The 19,548-nt window shown below is 36.8% G+C and overlaps 1 protein-coding gene across 1 annotated transcript in view; it reads right to left on the bottom strand.

Moving 5' to 3' along the window:
- Positions 1-19,548, bottom strand: part of ZDHHC17 (zinc finger, DHHC-type containing 17) — a 37,408-nt gene that overhangs the window by 9,822 nt on the left and 8,038 nt on the right. The window contains exons 3-9 of the mRNA XM_009079485.1: positions 19,312-19,389; positions 17,775-17,919; positions 11,723-11,787; positions 10,334-10,496; positions 5,677-5,802; positions 4,267-4,409; positions 1,854-1,954 (exon numbers count right to left, since the gene is read on the bottom strand). Coding sequence (XP_009077733.1) covers positions 1,854-1,954; positions 4,267-4,409; positions 5,677-5,802; positions 10,334-10,496; positions 11,723-11,787; positions 17,775-17,919; positions 19,312-19,389 — 821 coding nt within the window. The remainder of the gene's footprint in view (positions 1-1,853; positions 1,955-4,266; positions 4,410-5,676; positions 5,803-10,333; positions 10,497-11,722; positions 11,788-17,774; positions 17,920-19,311; positions 19,390-19,548) is intronic.

Below are 19,548 nucleotides of genomic sequence, written 5' to 3'. Positions count from 1 at the left end.
ACCAATTAAAGGAAGATGGCCTCAAGCAGTCACTCTCTGAAAGTGCTTGTCAGAGAATTGTGTCAGCTCTAATGAAACTAATTAGTCACTGAAGGTTTTAGACTACTACTACTGTGTATAAAAAGACTGTTGCAAAGGTTTTGAAACACCAGCTCAGGACAGAAACAGGACAGTATTTCACTGACGTTCTGAAGTCAGGCTTTATTAGGGTAATTAATGGCCTATGGTTACTACTTCTAGTGGACAATTAACATTATTCTATGGCAAAAAATATGCCAAACTTCAAGCTATTTAATCAGAACTGCTAACAGAAAAAAACTTAAGCACATTGCTACAAATACCAAGGAAATATGAGCTTCAGGATAAAAACTTCTCTATTTGCCAGCCTTAAGGGGCAGCTTTCTGCATCAAGATAGAGCTCATCATCAGATTGTGTTGACTGTGCAGCCATTTTAATATGGTTAAGGACTTTAAATCGAAGTTGGACATATTCTTAATTTTGATTCAAACTGATGTTACGCCAGCACCAGAATGCATGTCACAGTAGCTGAACATTTGCAACCCAAAACATGTAGTAGCATTGGCAAACATGAGTTCCTATTTTTAATTTTTTAACTACTGTTTTAAAATACATTTTTCATATTAGTTTTGTACTCACTTTCCTCATTCTGCAGTTATTAGTAAGCTTAAGTAAAAAAAAAAATAGAAAATCAGACCATGTAGAGAGAGAGTTATTTAGAAATGCTGGTCCTACTACCAATTTCAAGACATATTATACTGATATAATTCTTTTTTCTTTTTGTTATTTAAGAGCAACTAGATTTTAACTGTTAAATGTTTTTAAACATGAAATGGCAGTCACTTCCAGTCACTTGGGACTCCTATTCACAGCATTATCTTTGCAAACTCTGCCAGAATGGAACCCAAAGATGCCATGGAACAGGGTCTCCCCTCTGTTCTCAACCCAAAAACACAAGGCTCATTTAGCTAAGTTTAGAGAATACAAGATGCTAAAAGGCATGCACTGCTACTATTCTATTTCATGGCAATTCCTTTCAGGATGAAAGGCAAACCAGTTTCTAGAAAAGCCAAGCCAACACCCTCAAAGTTCACTATTTACTACTGTAAGAGCTATATTAAACATCAAATCTCTATTTTGCTTTCTTGGCTATTGAAATCACAATACCCAAGAAATTTGTTTAAAAATTTGAACCTACTTCCTTAAGGTGAATAACTGACATTCCCCAGTGAACTCTGAATCAATTTCTACCTCCATGAGTATAAAAAGTACCTAACTAGGCAGACAATCAAAACCACAAAAAGATGGGCATATGTTGAATCTCTATAATCTAGTGTTGTTAATACATACATTTTCAAAGACTAAAAAAACAGTTATTCAAGGTATCCGGATCCATTGTATGAAATGAAATTTGCAGAATCTCTAGGAAGAAGTAACTAGGAAACTAACTCCACTGGAATTGATACAGACCATGAAATGACCTTCTGTTTTTCAGAAAAGTAGGATCTGAAAAATGCAAACCATGTCACCTCACAGCCAGAGAGTATTTTATAGAGCTGCTAATATTTCTTCCACATAAGAAATCAGTAAAGCACAGGAAATTTTGCAGCCTACTGTAAGCCAATTTTGAGGAAAATCTTTCACTTACTCAAGCAAAGCAGTAAGTCAGCATATTCTAAAAGCAATAATCAACATAAATATGGAAAACATTGTTTAATGGAGATCCCCTTTGAAAAAATTTTTACTAGTTTACTTACTGTTATATGTAGGATACAGATATGTAATTCCTCATACTATTAACATAAAAATATTACTGTGCACAAAAAAAGGATATCATTCCAAAACCAGAAGAACCACGTCACGTACATCCAGAATTTTGTTGCCAAATATATCCCAAGAGGCAGTGCACTGTGCATGGAGTGATCAAAGAATGACCTGTAAGTAGGAACAATGTCACATGGTAAGTTCCTATTTATAAAATGTAAATCCTGAACTATTGCTTTAGAAAAACATTTCCTGTTAAAATATGCACTATATGGGATATTGAAAAATACACCACAAATACATTTTCCTCACTTTCTCTCTCAAAGTTCATGAGAAATTCACTTTTTTAACCTGTCCAGATGAAGGCTTGAAATGTACACATTTACTTTTGAAGTGAATGAGCTAGCTGAGAGAGACAGAACGAATTACTCATACTAAAACTACATTGTGAAAGCAGTTAGCAACATATGAGATTCCTAGTCACATGGACAGTGGTTGCAAACTATATTTACCTATGAGATCCCAGTGGTAAAGATATTGTGGAAACCCACCAATGAAAATTACATGTTAAAATTACATCAGTAAGAAAAAAAGCTTAAGAGACCTAGGTGGTATCAGCCTACATACACGGAATATTTCAGATTCTTGAATATTTTGCTTCAGTTAGAGTAGCCAACATAAAGCTGGGAAAAAAAAATCAGGATTAATTCACTTCCCATATCACCATATTTGCCAAGTTCTAAGATGGAATGCTGCTATTTTAATTTAAACCTAAATTTCGCTATCAAAATTATTTTCACCTTCTTACACTTTCGCATTTCAAAAATTTCCTGAATAAAGCTGAATATAGTTGAGACAAGCTAGGTGACTAGATCACTCCATATTCAAGAAAAAATTGCTATGAAACATATGAAAAGGCAGACTCTAAACAGCAAAACTTCCTGAAATAACACTTCTTGTATTATCTGCCTAAACATCCTTATACTGATGCATTTTGCATTTTCTGCTGGCGACGCCTTCAGGGCTGCCACGGACAAATGTGTGCACTGAGTCAAATTGTGTTCACTTTATTCCCTTGCAGTAACTCTTCTCTAATAGAAGCTCCTTAGGTCTTTTGAGAAAGCCCTGTAAGGAACATGAGCTAATATGGTGAGTAGTAAGTGAATATACATTTGGACACACAGTAGTTACTCCACACTAATCTGTCTTTCAGAAAGTTCTGTGCATTTTTGTGTGTGTGAAAGTAGGGAGAAAAACACAGCTAAACAAATTAGCTAAAACTCAACAGAGAAAGAAACTATTACTAGAATAACAGCAGAAGTTTCATTCAAACCTGGGCTTCGTGAAAAACACGTAAAGAAGGATTTATACTAAACATTAAGCAAAGGATAAGAGAAAGTAATAATGTCAATCCTGAACATGTGTCAGGTATGTCAAAAATACAAAACTTGACAAAACAGATCTTCAGAGACTTAAAGAAACCTTATCTTCCCTTTCTGTAGGAGACACAGTTGAGGATTTGCACTGATAATTTTTTTTTTGGGAAGAGGTCAGCAAATTGCACAGGCTCAGACATGACAGAAGGACTGAAGAGATCACCTCCAAGATCCTGCAGAAGTGTGATGCTCCTCCACCTCCCTCCTGGTATACTAAGTTCACTAAAACCTTTTGGACTTGGTTTAAGGAAAAGAAGGAAGGAAAAGAAGGAAAGAACAGTAGGTGGTTCTAATAAACATGGCATCCGATGCCAGCAAAGCAGAAAGCTCCGAAGTATGGAGATACAAGTTCTTCTATCCATGACACATGTGATAATGAGAAGCAGAGGATAAATGAAGTGGTTTACAGATCTTGAAAACCCACTGGAGCACAGCTACATCTGTGTGTGTGTGTGTGTATGTGTATTCGTAGGTGCATTAACAGATATTTAAAGGAAACAAACACAACTAAAATTCTTCATGATTAAATTTAAAACACTATTAGAACACAACCCTTTTCTTTAGTCACCCCTTTCCACAACAACAGAAGCTACAACATCTGACTCAGACTTAATTTCTCTCTATAAATCTCATTTAGATGCCTTTGGGTATTTAAATTCTTTTTTTAAAAAATCCACATTTTAATAGGACACTTGCACATAATCTTTTTTCTATTACTTTGTAGCAACTTTCCCACTAACTGCTTTCTGCAAAATTCATGCTGGTAACTCTTTGTAGACAGACATTCAGCACCCTCCTCTGGATAATGACTGAATTTCTGTTCTGCTGCTAGCTTCTATTAGCTCACTGGTGCTCACCCAAGGTAATTCCATATGTTTCTAAGACAACAGAGCATTACAAGAGCTAAAGTTGCACAAGATCTTTCCCAGAAATAGTAATAAAAAGCAATTCCAACAAACAGAATTTTGAGATTATCTATCCAATAAAAGTGCCAGCAAAATACTTCTTGCATGCACACTAAACACAGTGTCCTGGTAAAACACTTACTTTGAAAGGAACTGCACCATAGCCCAAACGCCACCATACATCAGCCCTTTAATGAGCCAAGAATCAATGTCTAGGTCTGCTATAAACCCAACCAGCCAAATGACTAGGAAAGGAGTTCCCAGCATCACCTTCTGACGGAATTCCTACACAGAAACAAAGATCAGTAAGTAACTCAATTTTCAGGAGCAGATTGTACAATAATATTCTATAAACAGGACAATCACAAAAAATTAAATTTTCAGTAAGCTTGACACAAGGGGATGAATCTTCATTCATTTTTCTCATTTTCTGCATTTACACATCTCCAATCAATTTGTGAAGAAAATCAACCTTCCTAAAATTTTACAACGAATCAGTAACTTTGTTTCAGAATTGTCTTCTAGTAACTCAGCAGTTAAGCCAGAACCAAGGCAACAGTAACTTTTCTTCAAGAATCTGTCGGTATATAAACCACTACACAGTACATGGCAATCTCAGTGAGCTTTCAAGAATGCAGTTATATGAGTAATAAAGACATACTAAAGCATCTATGAAAAAGATAGGATTTTTTTTGTCTTAAACTGTATAGGTACAGCTCCAGATGAAGGCATTGACCAAGCACAGTGACAATACACGTGCACACACAACGCAATGCACAAATCACTTCAGGTCAATAATCACTGTGTTGTTACAGTACCAAAGGGTTAGAGCACAGGCTGTAGCCAGTACTTTAAGCAACTTGATGCTATATTAAGCATCTTGATGCAATATATCTTTAACTCAGTAAGTTTTAACAAATCAGTGATAGTAATACTTAACACCCAGCACAGCACTCTGTTGTGACAGCTACTAAGAAGAAAATATTAAGTCTGTGTAAGTCATCAAACAATAGGCAGGAGGACAGCTCATGCTGGAGCAGTATGTTATCCTTTACACCCTCATCTCCTGCCTCTTCCTGCCTGCAGTATTAAATGATAATCTGAGAAGCAAGAGGCCTCCATATTAGAAATTCATGTATTACATTATACTGCCAAGACTGATTGTTTCTTTCATTCAACACAAAACAACAGTAATTAGAGAGGAGATCAGAGTTCAGGACACTCAAAATCCCTCTTTCCTCAGGTACCTGAGAGTCAGCTTTGCAAAGTCTTGCCTAACCCCAACAACACTAGACCACTTGGTACTCTCCTAGCATTACGTTACCACAAAAACTAAAGGTAAGTGTGTGGAGGCTTAGGGTTTATTTCCTCCTGCCTTGAATAAAGCACTTTTTTCTTTTGCAATTACTTCTGTCATAATAAAAAGATGCTTCTTAAAACTGAAATGTGGGGAAACCACAGTCCTGAACTGCTTGCCTTAAATAAATACACACATCCCCAAACCAACAGCAGCAATAAGACTGATTTACACAAGCATCATACTACTACTTACCTTATCAGCTTTTAGTTTTCTCAGAAAGGATGGACTGTCATACCCCTTTGCCTGTCTTGCTTCTTGTAGGTGATTGATCATCCAAACATTTTTCCTCTGTTTTGCGAGATCAAGTGGTGATTCTCCCTGTCAGAAATATAAAAGTGGGAAACATCCAATTTAAAAATAAAATGCATTCAGAGTACTTTTGAAACAGAAGATTAGCTGGTAAAAATAATACATTTTACATCAGTTTAAGCTACATTCTGGCATTTTTTTTGCTCTGCAGCTTACTTGACACCAAACATCATTCATTCCTTTTGGTCTTTTTCACTCTCTCATAACTATACATGTGTGGACAAATGTGTGAACCTGACAAGATGCATGTCTTGACATAGCAGTAATTGTTGCCTTTAGCATAACACAACTATGTTTCACTGTTCTACGCACAGTCTAATAGTCTGTAAATGAAAGACTGTGCTTCCTCCTCAGCTATTGACAGGCAGCAGAAATCAAGCAAAGAATAAGAACTTGTGACCCACTGGATCATGGAAACTCTCCCAGTCTCAAGCCTGACTTCTCAGTTAATTCTCTGCCTTTCTGGCAGCATGCAAGCTTAATATTCTTATGTTCATCTCAGTTGCTGAAGTTCTAGGAAGAAAACAGGAAAGAATAAACTGATTAACTTATTTCAAAAGCCTGAGCTTTTATGCTGAGCTTGTGCTTTATGTACTCTGGGTGCTAAGCCAGAAAGGGTCTACCCTTCTTTCAGAGAGGACTGGCAGATGAAGCAAAAGAGAAACACAGAGGGAGATACAGGGCCAAAGGTGCCTACCAGACCAATTTGATTTTGTTGCTTTTTAAACATTTAGGAAGAGAGCTAAATGAAAGTTATTGACTGGGTCTAAAATTATAGAGGAGGCAAGAGACAACCAATTGCAGGTACCTCCAGCTTCAGTTTTGCATTTGACTCTTCCTCTCTTCTACTGGAGTTAACTCCCCTCCTAAACAAACCATTCATGGAGGCTTGAAAAATGGCTGAATCCTCCATCGCTCGGCCCCCTCCTAAAAAAAAAGTGAGACAGGTACCAGAAACTGAAATTACCCAGAAAGGGCAATAATTACTATAGACAGAAGAGATTTCAAAGATTAAAAAGTACAGTTAGCTACCTATATCCCACAAAAAGAAAATGGGAATTGAGTACTTAACTGTCATTTTTGCCTTTGAAATCTTGCTTCTAATCTTTAAAAAGAGAGTAAATAGCACAGACTACAGATTACGAGGTGAAGCTTTTTGCTAGGTAACAGGACCTTGTATTCCTGTGCAAGAAGTTTAACTAGCAAAATCAGTTAAAAAAAGAATAACCTTTTTACTTCAACTTGGCTTCAAAATCATTTAGCCAGATGTTTAAAAACAGATTAAGTTAACTCCATCCTCAACAGAAATGCCTGAAACCAAACTATGATGCCTGTTTCATTACAAGTTTAATAGCACCTTGTATTGCTAATATCTGGGAAACTCCAGAGATGCTGCGGTTTTTGTATCACCTTACATATCCAGACTGTAAAAATTACCTGTGGCCAAGCAATCCCCTCTGGGAGTTCATCTCCCAAGTAAATCCTGAAGTTGTCTTGGGATCCAGCTGAACATCCCTTCCACTAGAGGGCCATGAGACACCTAGGAACTGCCTAGATAAAAAGATTGAGGGAGCTTTAAAGAAGTCTTTGACTATGCTTCTCATCATCTGGCCATTTTAATACTTCCTGGTATTTACAGGGGTAGTGGACAGCTGACTTGCTTAGAAGGCAAGGAAAAAAAAAAAAAAAAAGTATCCGGGAACTTAATCTAGTAACACATTTCAGTTTGCCAGCAAGCAGTAAGGCTTCAATAGTATATAAAGTATTTAGGTAAAAAGAATAATATTCAGAGTCATTAACAGAGAGAACTTTACATAGAGGCTTCCACGGACAAGCCTAAGATGCACTGCATAATCAAGAAACTACATCTAAAGTTCATTTAATGAGTCATTAAAAGACTAAAAAAAAATAAATCTTTCTTAAACCATAAAAGCCCTTTCAGTTCTTTGTCTCTCTCTAGTAAAAAAAAGAGCTTCTGTTTACACTTAAATAAAACTTACAAGTTTCCCCCAAGCCCCAGTGATAACCTGACTCCCTGTGAAATCCTGTTCTCATCTGCCCAATCTGTCAACTGGTGTGGCAAGATAATTTCCTTAAGAAAAAAAGCCAACCAAACACAAAACCCACTCTACTTTGATTACTGAAAAGCAGCTTCCAACTGTAACATTAATCTAGTTCTCAAAAAGGAAAGAAAAAAGCATCTTACTACCAACAGGAAAGCATTATTTTCTTGTACAGCATAATATAAAAAGGCTAAATAACACAAAAAGGACAAATTTGCTGCTTGTATCAAGCTTGATTCTAGACAAAGAGTGCTGTAGTTCATATACTTCACAAACTGTCACGCAAAGTAACATGACTGGGCATAATTTGTTCGAAGCCCAGGCAGCCAGCAGCAATGGGCCTCTCTTAAACAGATTGCCTAGAGCTGATAACAGCAAAGTCAAGGCTCACATCTAATATTTCAGTCGCTTCATACTTTGAAAAAGATGAACAGCTTTCAGCCAATGTACTTCTTTAACCTCAGCTCTCTGAATATCATCCTTGGTCAATTCCATGGGCTGAGAAAAGGACTTCACTAGCTAGTGCCGCAGAAATCTGGAAGTGACTGCATCACAGGAGCCTTTCACAATTCCTTTTATTTCTGAGGAAATGTGAGCCAGACGCTAAACAAACAGGTCTTGGCTCAAAGAAAACTTTATGGCTGAACAGTCAAAGTAGAGCTACAAAACTGAACTTCTACATATGTATAAAATCAACTAAATTTTGATGTTTCCTATATATTTACTATCACCCAAATCAGCATGTTACAAAGCTACTGGCCAGATGGCAAAACTGCCACTGCTTGAATGATTTTGAGGCTCTCAACATCCTAGAAACCTGGGAAGTCATACAAGAAACCTAGACTCCACTCCAGAAGGCAGGCCATGGTTAATGAAACCAGGCACGTCTTCTGGCATGACTGGAAAGATATCATGATCCAACAGGTTCAAAAACCTATTATTCTAGTGACTGCTGCTGTCTGTCAATAAAGAAGGCGAGACCACGAATTGCTTCAGGCTATCAGATACTTTTCATTTGGCTGAAAACACAATATTTTGTTACAGATTTCATAAGGGTCCAGAAATGTAGGTAAGGTGATGACTTTTCAACTCTAATCACACTAATCAGTCTGTCAAGGGAAGCAAGGTATGACACACTGATTATTTTTTTCCACTAAAATACCTTAATTTTTACCATTAGGTGGCATAGAAAAAAAATGATTTTCAACACACGAAGTGAGACTAGAAGCATAATTCATCCACACAAGTGACCTTACAAAGAAGGAATAACTCTTATTTGCTCACATCAGTGCATGCAAGAGGCTAGCTGATTTGTTTTAAACATCTGAAAAGCCATGTGATTTTTCTAATGAGTTTTCATTCATGATCACGACTATTTCTGATATCCTAAAGTGGATATAGGACTTTCGAAAGCTACTAGCAAAATCTGACTGCAACCTTAAAAAGGCTGTTCCATGCTGTTCAAGAAAATGGATGTGTACCTTGGGGTTTTTCTGCATATTTGTACCATTTGTGGCCAAGCAAAATAGGCCCTGTCCATCTTAATCAGTAGGAAAGATGGTAAAAGGTCAAATAATTTTAATTAAGTATTTAATATTTTATAAATATAGATTTACAGCTGTATTTTCAAGTGTAAGCACTCCATCTGTAACACTCATTAAGCGGCAAATACGAATATACAAATATTTGAAGAGAAATTGAGTAGACAATTCTTTTTCTAGAAGTGAATTATTCTCTGACACCACAGAACAAACTGTCTGGGTAGCCAAATGCATCTAATTTGATAGTCAGAGTATCTGGAGGCAATGGATAAATCCATGTTCAAAAGGCACACCTTCCAAGGATGGAGAAACTCTTGCACACTGAAAGACTATGGCAGAAATTCTAACAGCTGCTCCTCTGGTCTAACATATGCTAGAGATGGGCTCTGTTGGTGCAGAATCCAGCTTCATTGTTAAAAAGATCTGGTAAAGTAATGAGGTAACTTAAAGTTCAGATCCAAAATAGAGCCCATTTTCTCATGTTACTCCTACTGGTATTTTCAGGCCTCCAACTCCCTTACTGACACTTTGAGATATGCTAAAGCATTTATCAGCTCTCTGGAAGAGGACAGAGATGTCTCAAATCTCACTCCAACAGTCACCCCAGAACTTCACTACGAGATATTCGGCCAGGTTTCAAATTTTTCATCCAAATGCATGGACCTTCACACACATGGTCTAACTGCACACCCTACTCCCACACATTCACACATAACCACTGGTACATTATTTACTTTAGTACCTTTTAAGGTGCAGATCTAGTGGTTATTGCATCACTGTCAGGAAAAACTGACACCCAAATGAAACACTAGCGGCACTGATTTGCTCCATCTTCATGATCCCACCATACCCACAACAATCTATTCTTGAGATTTATCATAAGCTCTGTTATTTCTGCCTCAAACCACTTACAATAAAAACAGACCAAGAGTTTACCTTTATATTTTGAGCATCAACATTAGCTCCAGCTTCTAACAGAAGACTAATAACTGTAGTATTTCCTGCTAGCACAGCCCAGTGCAATGCTGTGTTTTTGTGGTATTTGTCTCCAAGATTAACAGAAACATTAAATGTAAGTAGTAATCGTGTTGGATCCACACTAGAAAAGAAAATTCTTGTTAGATCTATAGAAGATAAACTCAAATACATACCAACTTATTACTGATGCATCGAATGGGATACATTATGTAATAATTTTTGTAACATTTTTTGCTATGGATTATGAATGGCTCAAATTCTCTTCCCACCAAAGGGCAACCACAATTCTGTTGACTTTTAAAGGAGATTAGTAAGACAGCTTGTTCTGGGATGTCATCAAACATTCGTTATACAATTCTGGGTTTGTGTTTACCAAAATCTAACACTCTTAACAGATTTGGAAAAACATGCTCATGATTATATACTTGGCAGATAACAACCACAGTTCAAAACATGCTGTATTTTCACTTCACAATCCAGAAGATGAAAATAAAATAGGATGATAATGTTGACAATGGCAGGTAATTGTAAAAGCTAGCCTCCCAACAATCAATGGAGATAGGCCCTTCCAAACAGGAATCTAATTCAAACAAATCTGCTCTTTGGAGAAGTGTTATTTTTCATCAGCTTTTCCCAAACATTTCCACAGGAAGATGTGGATTAGTGTGTCCTTCTTCATAATATCTTCTCTCTCAACTAACTCAATGTACCAGGTTTGGCTGAAATTAAGGTAATCTTCTCCATAGTAGCTCCTATGATGCTGTGGTTTGGATTTGTGACTGATAATACACCATGACTTAGCTGTTGCTCAGCACTGCTTACACAGGGCCAAGGCCTTTGCTGTTTCTCATGCTGCCCCACCAGTGAAAAGGCTGGGGGCACACAAGGAGTTGGGAGGGAACACAGCTGGGACAGCTGATCCCAGCTGACCAAAAGGAAATTTCAGACCATATCATCTTGGTGTTCAGCAATAAAAGCTGGTGCAAAGGAGGAAGTGAGGGACATTCAGAATTACAGCATCTTTCTTGCCAAGTACCTGTTACAGGTGATGGAGCCATGTTGGCCTGGGAATGGCTAAACTTCTGCCTACTGATGCAAAGTAGCAAATTAATTCCTTATTTTGCTTTATCTATTAAACCATCTTTATCTCAACCCGTGAGTTTTCTCACTTTTACTCTCCTGACTGATAAAAAAAGATAAAATGGCAATTGTGGAAAGAACATCGACTAGTTAAATAAAAAAAACCCAAAACCGCTTTAAAAAAAAAAAACAAATCAAAACCAGCCAGTACTATATGCCACTACACTAACATTAAGAGAAAAAAGTCTAGAAAACAGCACATATTACCTATGTGTTCTGTAAGCTGCCCACATTAGAGGGGTCATTCCATTTTGATCCATCATATCTACATCCTAAAAAATGGGAAAGGAAAAATGTTGGTGATATAAGTAAGCACACTCAAGTGTCCAGTAGATACAAGGTTTGCAATGAGAAGTTTCAAGACTTTTAGACTAGTTATTTGAACTGGAGAAAAAATGGCAAGCTTTTAGTACATTATCAAATAGTACTTAAAATATTAAAACAGACATTAACACCACCATTGCCAAAATACAGTCATTCCAATCTATTCTGGAAACTAAGGACAGTCATGCTGTATAAGGCTAGTCATTGCTATCTTACTATTAATCTTCAACATAAAAGATATACATAGATAGTGCATTATTGCACTCAAAAGCTGGAGAAAACTAAAACAATGCACCAATACTTAAAAATTGATAAATCAATATAAATAGCACTATCTGAATCCTACATCCTACTAAATGCTAGTAGCATCTACTTTTTCACTTGAAAAGCAATTTTATTTAATTCACTCAGTTCCAAAGGTATTTATACATCTGGTTATCAAGGTAATGGATGTCAGAAAATTTGAAAGCTTAAACAAAAGCCATTAATAAAAACAACCCACGCAGAAATAAAACTGATCTATAATCAAACAGTGACTAAACTGATGGCTAAAAATAAACAAATAAATAAAAGCATGATTACATTTCACAGAAGATAGCCACAGAATGACAAAACAGCACCACCCAGACAAGTCTTTTAGACTCATCAGAAAGGATTTAATGTCTACAGCACTTCTTCCTCTTACAGATCACTACCTTACTAACATGGAATTCCTGAATACACTGAGGCAGGCTACACTCTCAAGCACATTTTGGCAAGTTTCACAGACCACCACTAACAAAAATCACTCTAAGCTAACTTCATGCAGGACCTGAAGAGGTCTCCTTAGAGGCAAGAGAGCCATGTCAATGTTTCCTGTGACACTCCCCTTGTCCTTACTAGGAAAATTGGACTCAAAGACAAATTAATTCTTCCACATAATTGCTTTTAAAACATCTCTAGCCTGCAAATAACTTAGTATTTATGAGTTTTTACTCTGCTGTTGAATTTATAAAAAATAATATTTAAAAACCAATTGATGGAAGAGAAAGAGAACCATTACTCATTTGTACTGTTTGTTCAGAAAAGTTACATGGCTTGAGACCAGGATTCAATTCTGTTTGCCCACAGTTACTTGTAAAGATTAGATCCTTTTGAGCCTAGTAGGACTACAAAACAGCTGCCTTCAACATCCTGTGGTTAAAATATGAAGAAAATTAGAACCACAGCCTAACCTCAAGTTCATTCATCCTTGAGAAACACAACGTTGATTTGCAGGTCACACTGTGTGAACAACATACTTTGAAGGTTGTACAGATTACTGTAAGATGAACAATCACTCTTGCACCTTTAGATTTCATATAGAAAAGCAATTCTTTGTGACAGCAGGGACCTGATTGCCTGGATCTAAGTAAAACCACTCCTTCAACAATTCCACCTGACAAATCAAAACTACACTTTTTTGTACAGTAGGTGACACTCAGCTAGAAGAAGAAAAAACAAACCCCATGAGCTCCAGACTATTCCCTGTACATAAATTACCTAGGCAGGCTACAGCTATAACTCATATTAAGCTACAATATTGGCTGAGTACTTAACAATACTTGTTAAGTATTGCCTTACTTAACAAGAGGCAAAGTAACTAAGACTGACTTGCATCCTATTGTATAGATGCAATAAAGATGATGAGGCTGTGGATAGCAGACATGTGCTCTAACAAACCTCTCATCAAAAATTCCTTGTTATTTTGCCAGATCATTACCACAACCAGACAACAAGTGAGACATTTCAGAAAAGAAGCTCTATTCCTGCTTTTCACCAAAGAAAGGGCTGAGGCAAAAAGCTAAACCTTCATCAGCTGGTACATATTAAGTGACTGTTTTTCTTTTCTAGTGTGTACCAACAGGCATTTTAGCATTAATTTCTCATTAGTTCTGAGTGACAGATCACTCTGATAGTGCCCATAGAGGGATGTACCTGTACTGTTAGGACATGGTACAAGTGCTGCAAGAACCAAAAACACTTGAACAGTAAGTGATGCAATGCCCCAAAATTGCACATACTGTGCTGCCCTCTGTATGTGGTTAAAGTGTGAACTCTGTGGACCACAACTGGCAAAGTTTCCACTTGTTTCTGAAGTACAGCTCTGATTCTGAAAGAGAAAAAACTTTGCATATGCGAAGACAAACAGACTTAATCCTAAAAGCACTAATCAAGATTCCACAAAAAGCTTTCAGAAAGGCAAAAATACTGAGAAGAAAAAGCTTCCTGCAGGAACAGGAGCTGCAGCAACTATTATGCTGTTTAACACTGCTTTCTGAAAGCAATATAATTGACAAGGTAGGAATATTAACAGTAGCTGAAAATCAGAGCAGCATTAGGGTTACCAGGACATTTAACAAGCCATGGTAAACCAGTACTGTGATACAATACAGCCTTTTCAAAAGCACAAAAAGCATCAAGAGATTCCACTCATAAGTACATTAAATTGCACAGAAAGGAGCCAGGAATTTGATCCTCTTTAGAACCATTACGGGTTATTTCACGAAATACAGACCTTCACAGAGACCCATCACAACCTTGTTCAGAAACCTATTCTATTCTCCATAGAAAAGATCTAGTTCACGTGGACTGCTGCCCAGGGAAAGGAAAAGAGGCTTTAAAAGCATATAGCAAAGAAGATTTGCCAGGAAGGGAGATAACTTCTGACAATATTTTGTAATCTAGAAAAGATGTATGCTAGTTATTCACTAAAAGTGGAGATTTTGTAGGACTCCTGTGGAACGAACCGAGTGCAGGCTGACAAGCAAGGTAACAGACAGAACTGAACCTATCTTGTTCTTTCAAACGAAAGCTCTATTTTAAATGCTCTAGTCCATCAAGCAGAGTCAGTTTTGACAATCATGAACACAACTGGACTTAAAATTCTGTAAGTGATGTGCTCTAAATTGGGTCAAGGAAATAAACACTTGGTTCAGTGTTCTGACACTGGCCTGGAGAGAAGGAGCCTCAGTGCCAAGAGAGGTAACAGTGCTTAGGAGCACGTGGACTGCAGCACCAAAGTAACCAAGGCTGCTGTACCACAGCGGCATCTCCCAACCTAGATGCCATCAACTTCTAGGCCATAGCTCAGAAGGAGGCTCTATGCAGCTTGGGAGAGTAGTTAACATACAGAATTGCAACTCTGAGAATATAAAAAAATACATACTTCATGAGTTAGTGCTAGTTAAACTATGACAGTGATAGCTGAACCATGAGTATGAAATAGCTACACTATAATTTTAGATATAGACTATTTCTTACAATGTGCTTTTACCCTACTAGCAACTTACAGTCATTTATTATGTGTGATTGAGGTAAGTTACCTCACACATGCCACAGGATGAGAACACGTTATTCAAGTGTTTGACACCACATCCATATCTTATTCCAAGTGAATGTCTGTATATGCCAGGCCCCGATATGCCTTTGGCATTTTAAGTAGCATAAGCACAGTTTCAAGCAGCCACATTGCACATTGAACATTTTTAAGGTACTTCAAGTGCTTTTCAGCTCTTCTTTCTTGAATTTTTTTAAAATAATGATCTTAGCTAAACCTGCACTGTGCTACAGATTCTGTTACTTGATATCTGATTATGTTTAGATGATGTACTTGCCTCAGGCTTGATTTTGACCCAGGCAACCTACTGACAAACATGAGCAAAGTTTGATACATCCAGGTATCAGTCTCTCAAAATGCAGTAAGAGACATGACTAAATACAAAGCAAGAGCTATTAGCCACTGCTGCATCTTGGCTGAGTAGTACTATTGGCATGAAAGCAGGTTCACTTCCAACCTATGCCAGATAGCACCTGACCAAGAGTTCTTCCCCTACACTATGCTCCAGAAGCCAGAAGAGATTGAAGCAGCAACACTGAAGTTGGGTTCCAGGTCTGTCTCAGAAAGGGACAAGAAGCAAGTAGGAGCAACTTCTTAATCCACCTGTCAGTTTCTACATAGTTATGAAAGTTGGCTCTTCTCTGGCCATACTGATCCACAAAGGCATTTGGATCAGAACTAACAAAGCACAACAGCCTACAATGATCTTTATTTTGACATTTATTTAGCTGTCATTTACCACACAGGCACTATAATTAGGTTCAGAACAAGGGCAAGCCTACTCTGGATACAAGAGAGCTTGGACTTTACAAAGACATAAAGCAAAAAATTTGCAAGTAGTAATATATAGGGTTAGCCCACGTAAGAAAAACAGTTCAAGTTTTCAAACCCAAATCATTGCATCATGGAGCAGGAGGAGGGAGATGGACACCAAACTGGAGAGATTAATGACCTCATATGTACCTACTAAAGGATAATTCAAAAACAGAATTGTACATTTCGCATAGCTTCTAAAGAAGTTTCTTTAGTTGTATGCAGTATAGCCTGAGAAATTTAGGGACTTAATACAATGCCATTGCTGTTACTACATTTTAAACACACAAATCAATACATAAAGTTGGACGTTTTGAAGTGCTTTGAAAATTTACATTTAAAATGAATTCAAATGTAAATTACAGAAAGGATACCAAAATCATACTTGATAACATCTCAGGGATTTAATACAAATCAGGCTTTTTAAAGCTATTGATAAGGAGTGCTATTTCCAAGATAACAGGTTTTTAATTTTTAGGCAATTTTTGTCTTTATGTATGTACTTATGTAAAGACACACAGCTTCTTTTGCACAGAAGTATTATACCCTCAAAGAAATAGGACAAGTCTGTATATAAACCTGAGGACAAAAACATTTACAGGGAGATTTCATAATCACAGAAGAACACTTTTAAGGTCAATAATGCTATGCTTTAAACAAGTTCACACTTGTACAACATCAGGAAGACTTTTCTGGTAACAAAAGCCCCACATACAATTACACATAACTTGTGAAGAAAAGACAAAACTTGTTCCTCATGAAAAAGTATTTCTCTCCAATCATTTCTTACAAAACGGTGATCACATAGGATCAGACTCTTCTTTTGACTAGCTTACTCTCTATCATACACTAAATACTGTTTTACCAATCAGTTCTCGGATCCGAACTGAATACTGCATGGAGCAATAGCTTATGGCTTTTTACATGTACAGGTATAAATAATTTTCTGCAGCAAACTTAGTATTTGTTTTACACAGACCAAACCCACTCCTTTCAGAGCCACTGGATCATATCTCACTTAGTATTTGAAAGAATGAGCAGAACCCAGCAGTGCAAACAGCATTAGTAGGACCATCATACAAGAGGAGGGCTTTGACTTGTCTATATGCTTTACAAGTAAATCAAATTTGTGCTTCAGGCACATACCTGTGGGTACATAAATCTACAAATTACAGTGCAGGGTGAGTAGCAAAATCATGAACAAGTTTTTGAACAGACAGAATGACAGATGAGACACAATAGGAACAGTAATGAATACACATTATATACACACCTTACAGATCTAGCAGTAATACACGAAGCTAGCAAGAAGGTTTGGGGTTGTTAGGTTTTATTTCTATTTATACATGCAAGCAATTAGGTACATAAATAAATTTAAAGTTGTGGATTGAAGTGTCACAGATTCTTTATCTGTGCGTATGTGATGATTCTGTGAAGAACTCTAAAATACTTGCTATCATTGTCACAGTTACATTTAAAGATTAAATTCCATAGAAATAAAGAATGGTAAAAGAGTAACTGCTAGAATTTTCATATACTACACTAGACAGGTGTCAATTAAAGCCAAAGTACTCATATCCTGTTACAGGAAATTAAATTAGTAGGTGACACATCAATACTGTAGTTTACAACAAAGGACACTACATTATTTTTATATTTAGGCAAATATTTTGCATTTCCTGAATGATCAGTACAGGTTTCAATTCTTTTCCTACTCTAAATTTGAGTAGAATCTATTTAAATATCATAGTACTTAAAATTTACCTGTCCTTTTGCTATCAGGTAAGCAACAATCGAAGTATGTCCAAACTGGGCAGCCAAATGAATACAGCTACATCCTTCTCCATCAATTAGCGACGGATCTGCCCCATATTTCATCAGCTGTACAACCATGGATAAGTGACCCTGTCTAAATGTAACAAAACACAAAAAAAACCACAACTGAATAACTATATACAGGAAAACTATTAAAATTTGAATACTGGAATACAAGTATGTTTAGCAGGTAGTTACACTACTGGAGTTCCCACACTAACTCATACTTAGAAAACAACAACTGTCATGATCTGATTCTGGACTGAGTAAGCAAACTCATTCACATGAGCAAATTCTATGCACACAATGCATTCATCACATGCAATTTGCTTAAGTGTACTTAGAGCAAAATGTGCGTCAACAAAAAAATCCCAAGTTATAGTTTGGAAATCTAGTCTACTGTGACTTCTTCCATTCCACATATGAAACCTGCTGTTTTAAGAGATGTTAAACTGGCTTCATGCTCTCACTTTTTGTGGGGCTTACGGTTTATTTTTCTACTATTAAAAACCATAGTGAAATAAAAATGGGGAGAGAAAAGGTCTGCACTTCCTCCACACTACATTAAAAGCCTAAGCATCTTTCTGGCATAATGAATATAGGCATATCCTTCTTTTAGACATGGTGCCTAACTGTTAGTACAGTTTCTGACATGAGCAGAAAGATCTTTTCCATCTGTCAGAAGCAGTTTTGGGCAATGCTTTACAGCAGAAGATTCCAGGTATGAATGAACACCAGGAATTTAATCAAGCTTTTGTGCTATTAACACAGAATCACAGAGTGTGATCTGTAACAGAAAGAAATGTAGAAGCAAAAATCTTTAATGGAGGCTAACAAGTACGTCCTCATCTTTAGTAAACACATTATTTTGATACATTAGATCAAATGTATCAAAAAGTTAAGCTTATAAGTCTCCTTTTGCAGTCTACAGTTAAAAAATATTAATATGGACAATGTTTCCTTCCCATCTATTCCTAGGTGGTTGTCTGAAGGAACATATACTGCTCGAAAGCTGTCTTCCATTTTTCCAGCCATTCATCATTCTCTGACCATCTTCTATAACATAAATCTGATTTTAAGTACATCTTTTAAAAAAATCCACACATGTAATAGAACACTGCAAGGACAATGTCACACAAAATCATCCATGGACCAATCTGCAGAAGTGCTGCTGAACTTCAGAGGACTTGACAAAAATAAGACCTCCAAAGAAAGAGTAAACCAAGGTGACTATAGACTCTAACTTTACTCCATGTTTTCCTAGCATAGAAATCATCTTCCCCTATATAAGAAATATGACAAAAACTGAACCGTACGCTGAAAGCTCATGCAGCTCAACACATCCAGTGTCCTCAATTATCAATGACTAAATTAGTTCTAGTACCAGGTATTCCCATAGAATACAGCAATTTCATAAAACTACCAGTAGCAGATTCCAAGTAAAGCAAAGAAACAGAAAAGAAAATTCCAGAAGACTTTTCCCCACCTTGTTGCCCAGTGAAGTGGGGTAGAATTTAAATCTCCTCCAAGCTGATCAACGATAGCACCTTTTGATATATAGTATCTGGAATAACAGAAATTGTAAACATTATTGCTTGCCTTGGTTAAGCAGAAAGGACACAGTAAGCATGCTTGATGTTATGCAAAATGGGCAGTTACAGAGCAGAACCTTTTCTTGCCTTCATATAACCTTCCTTTTTAGAGGTTACACAGACAATTTTTT

The sequence above is a fragment of the Acanthisitta chloris genome, unplaced genomic scaffold (assembly GCF_000695815.1).
Source record: "Acanthisitta chloris isolate BGI_N310 unplaced genomic scaffold, ASM69581v1 scaffold33177, whole genome shotgun sequence".
Taxonomy (NCBI): Eukaryota; Metazoa; Chordata; class Aves; order Passeriformes; family Acanthisittidae; genus Acanthisitta; species Acanthisitta chloris.
Note: the sequence above shows the minus strand (reverse complement) of the source record. Positions and strands in the feature narration are given on the sequence as shown.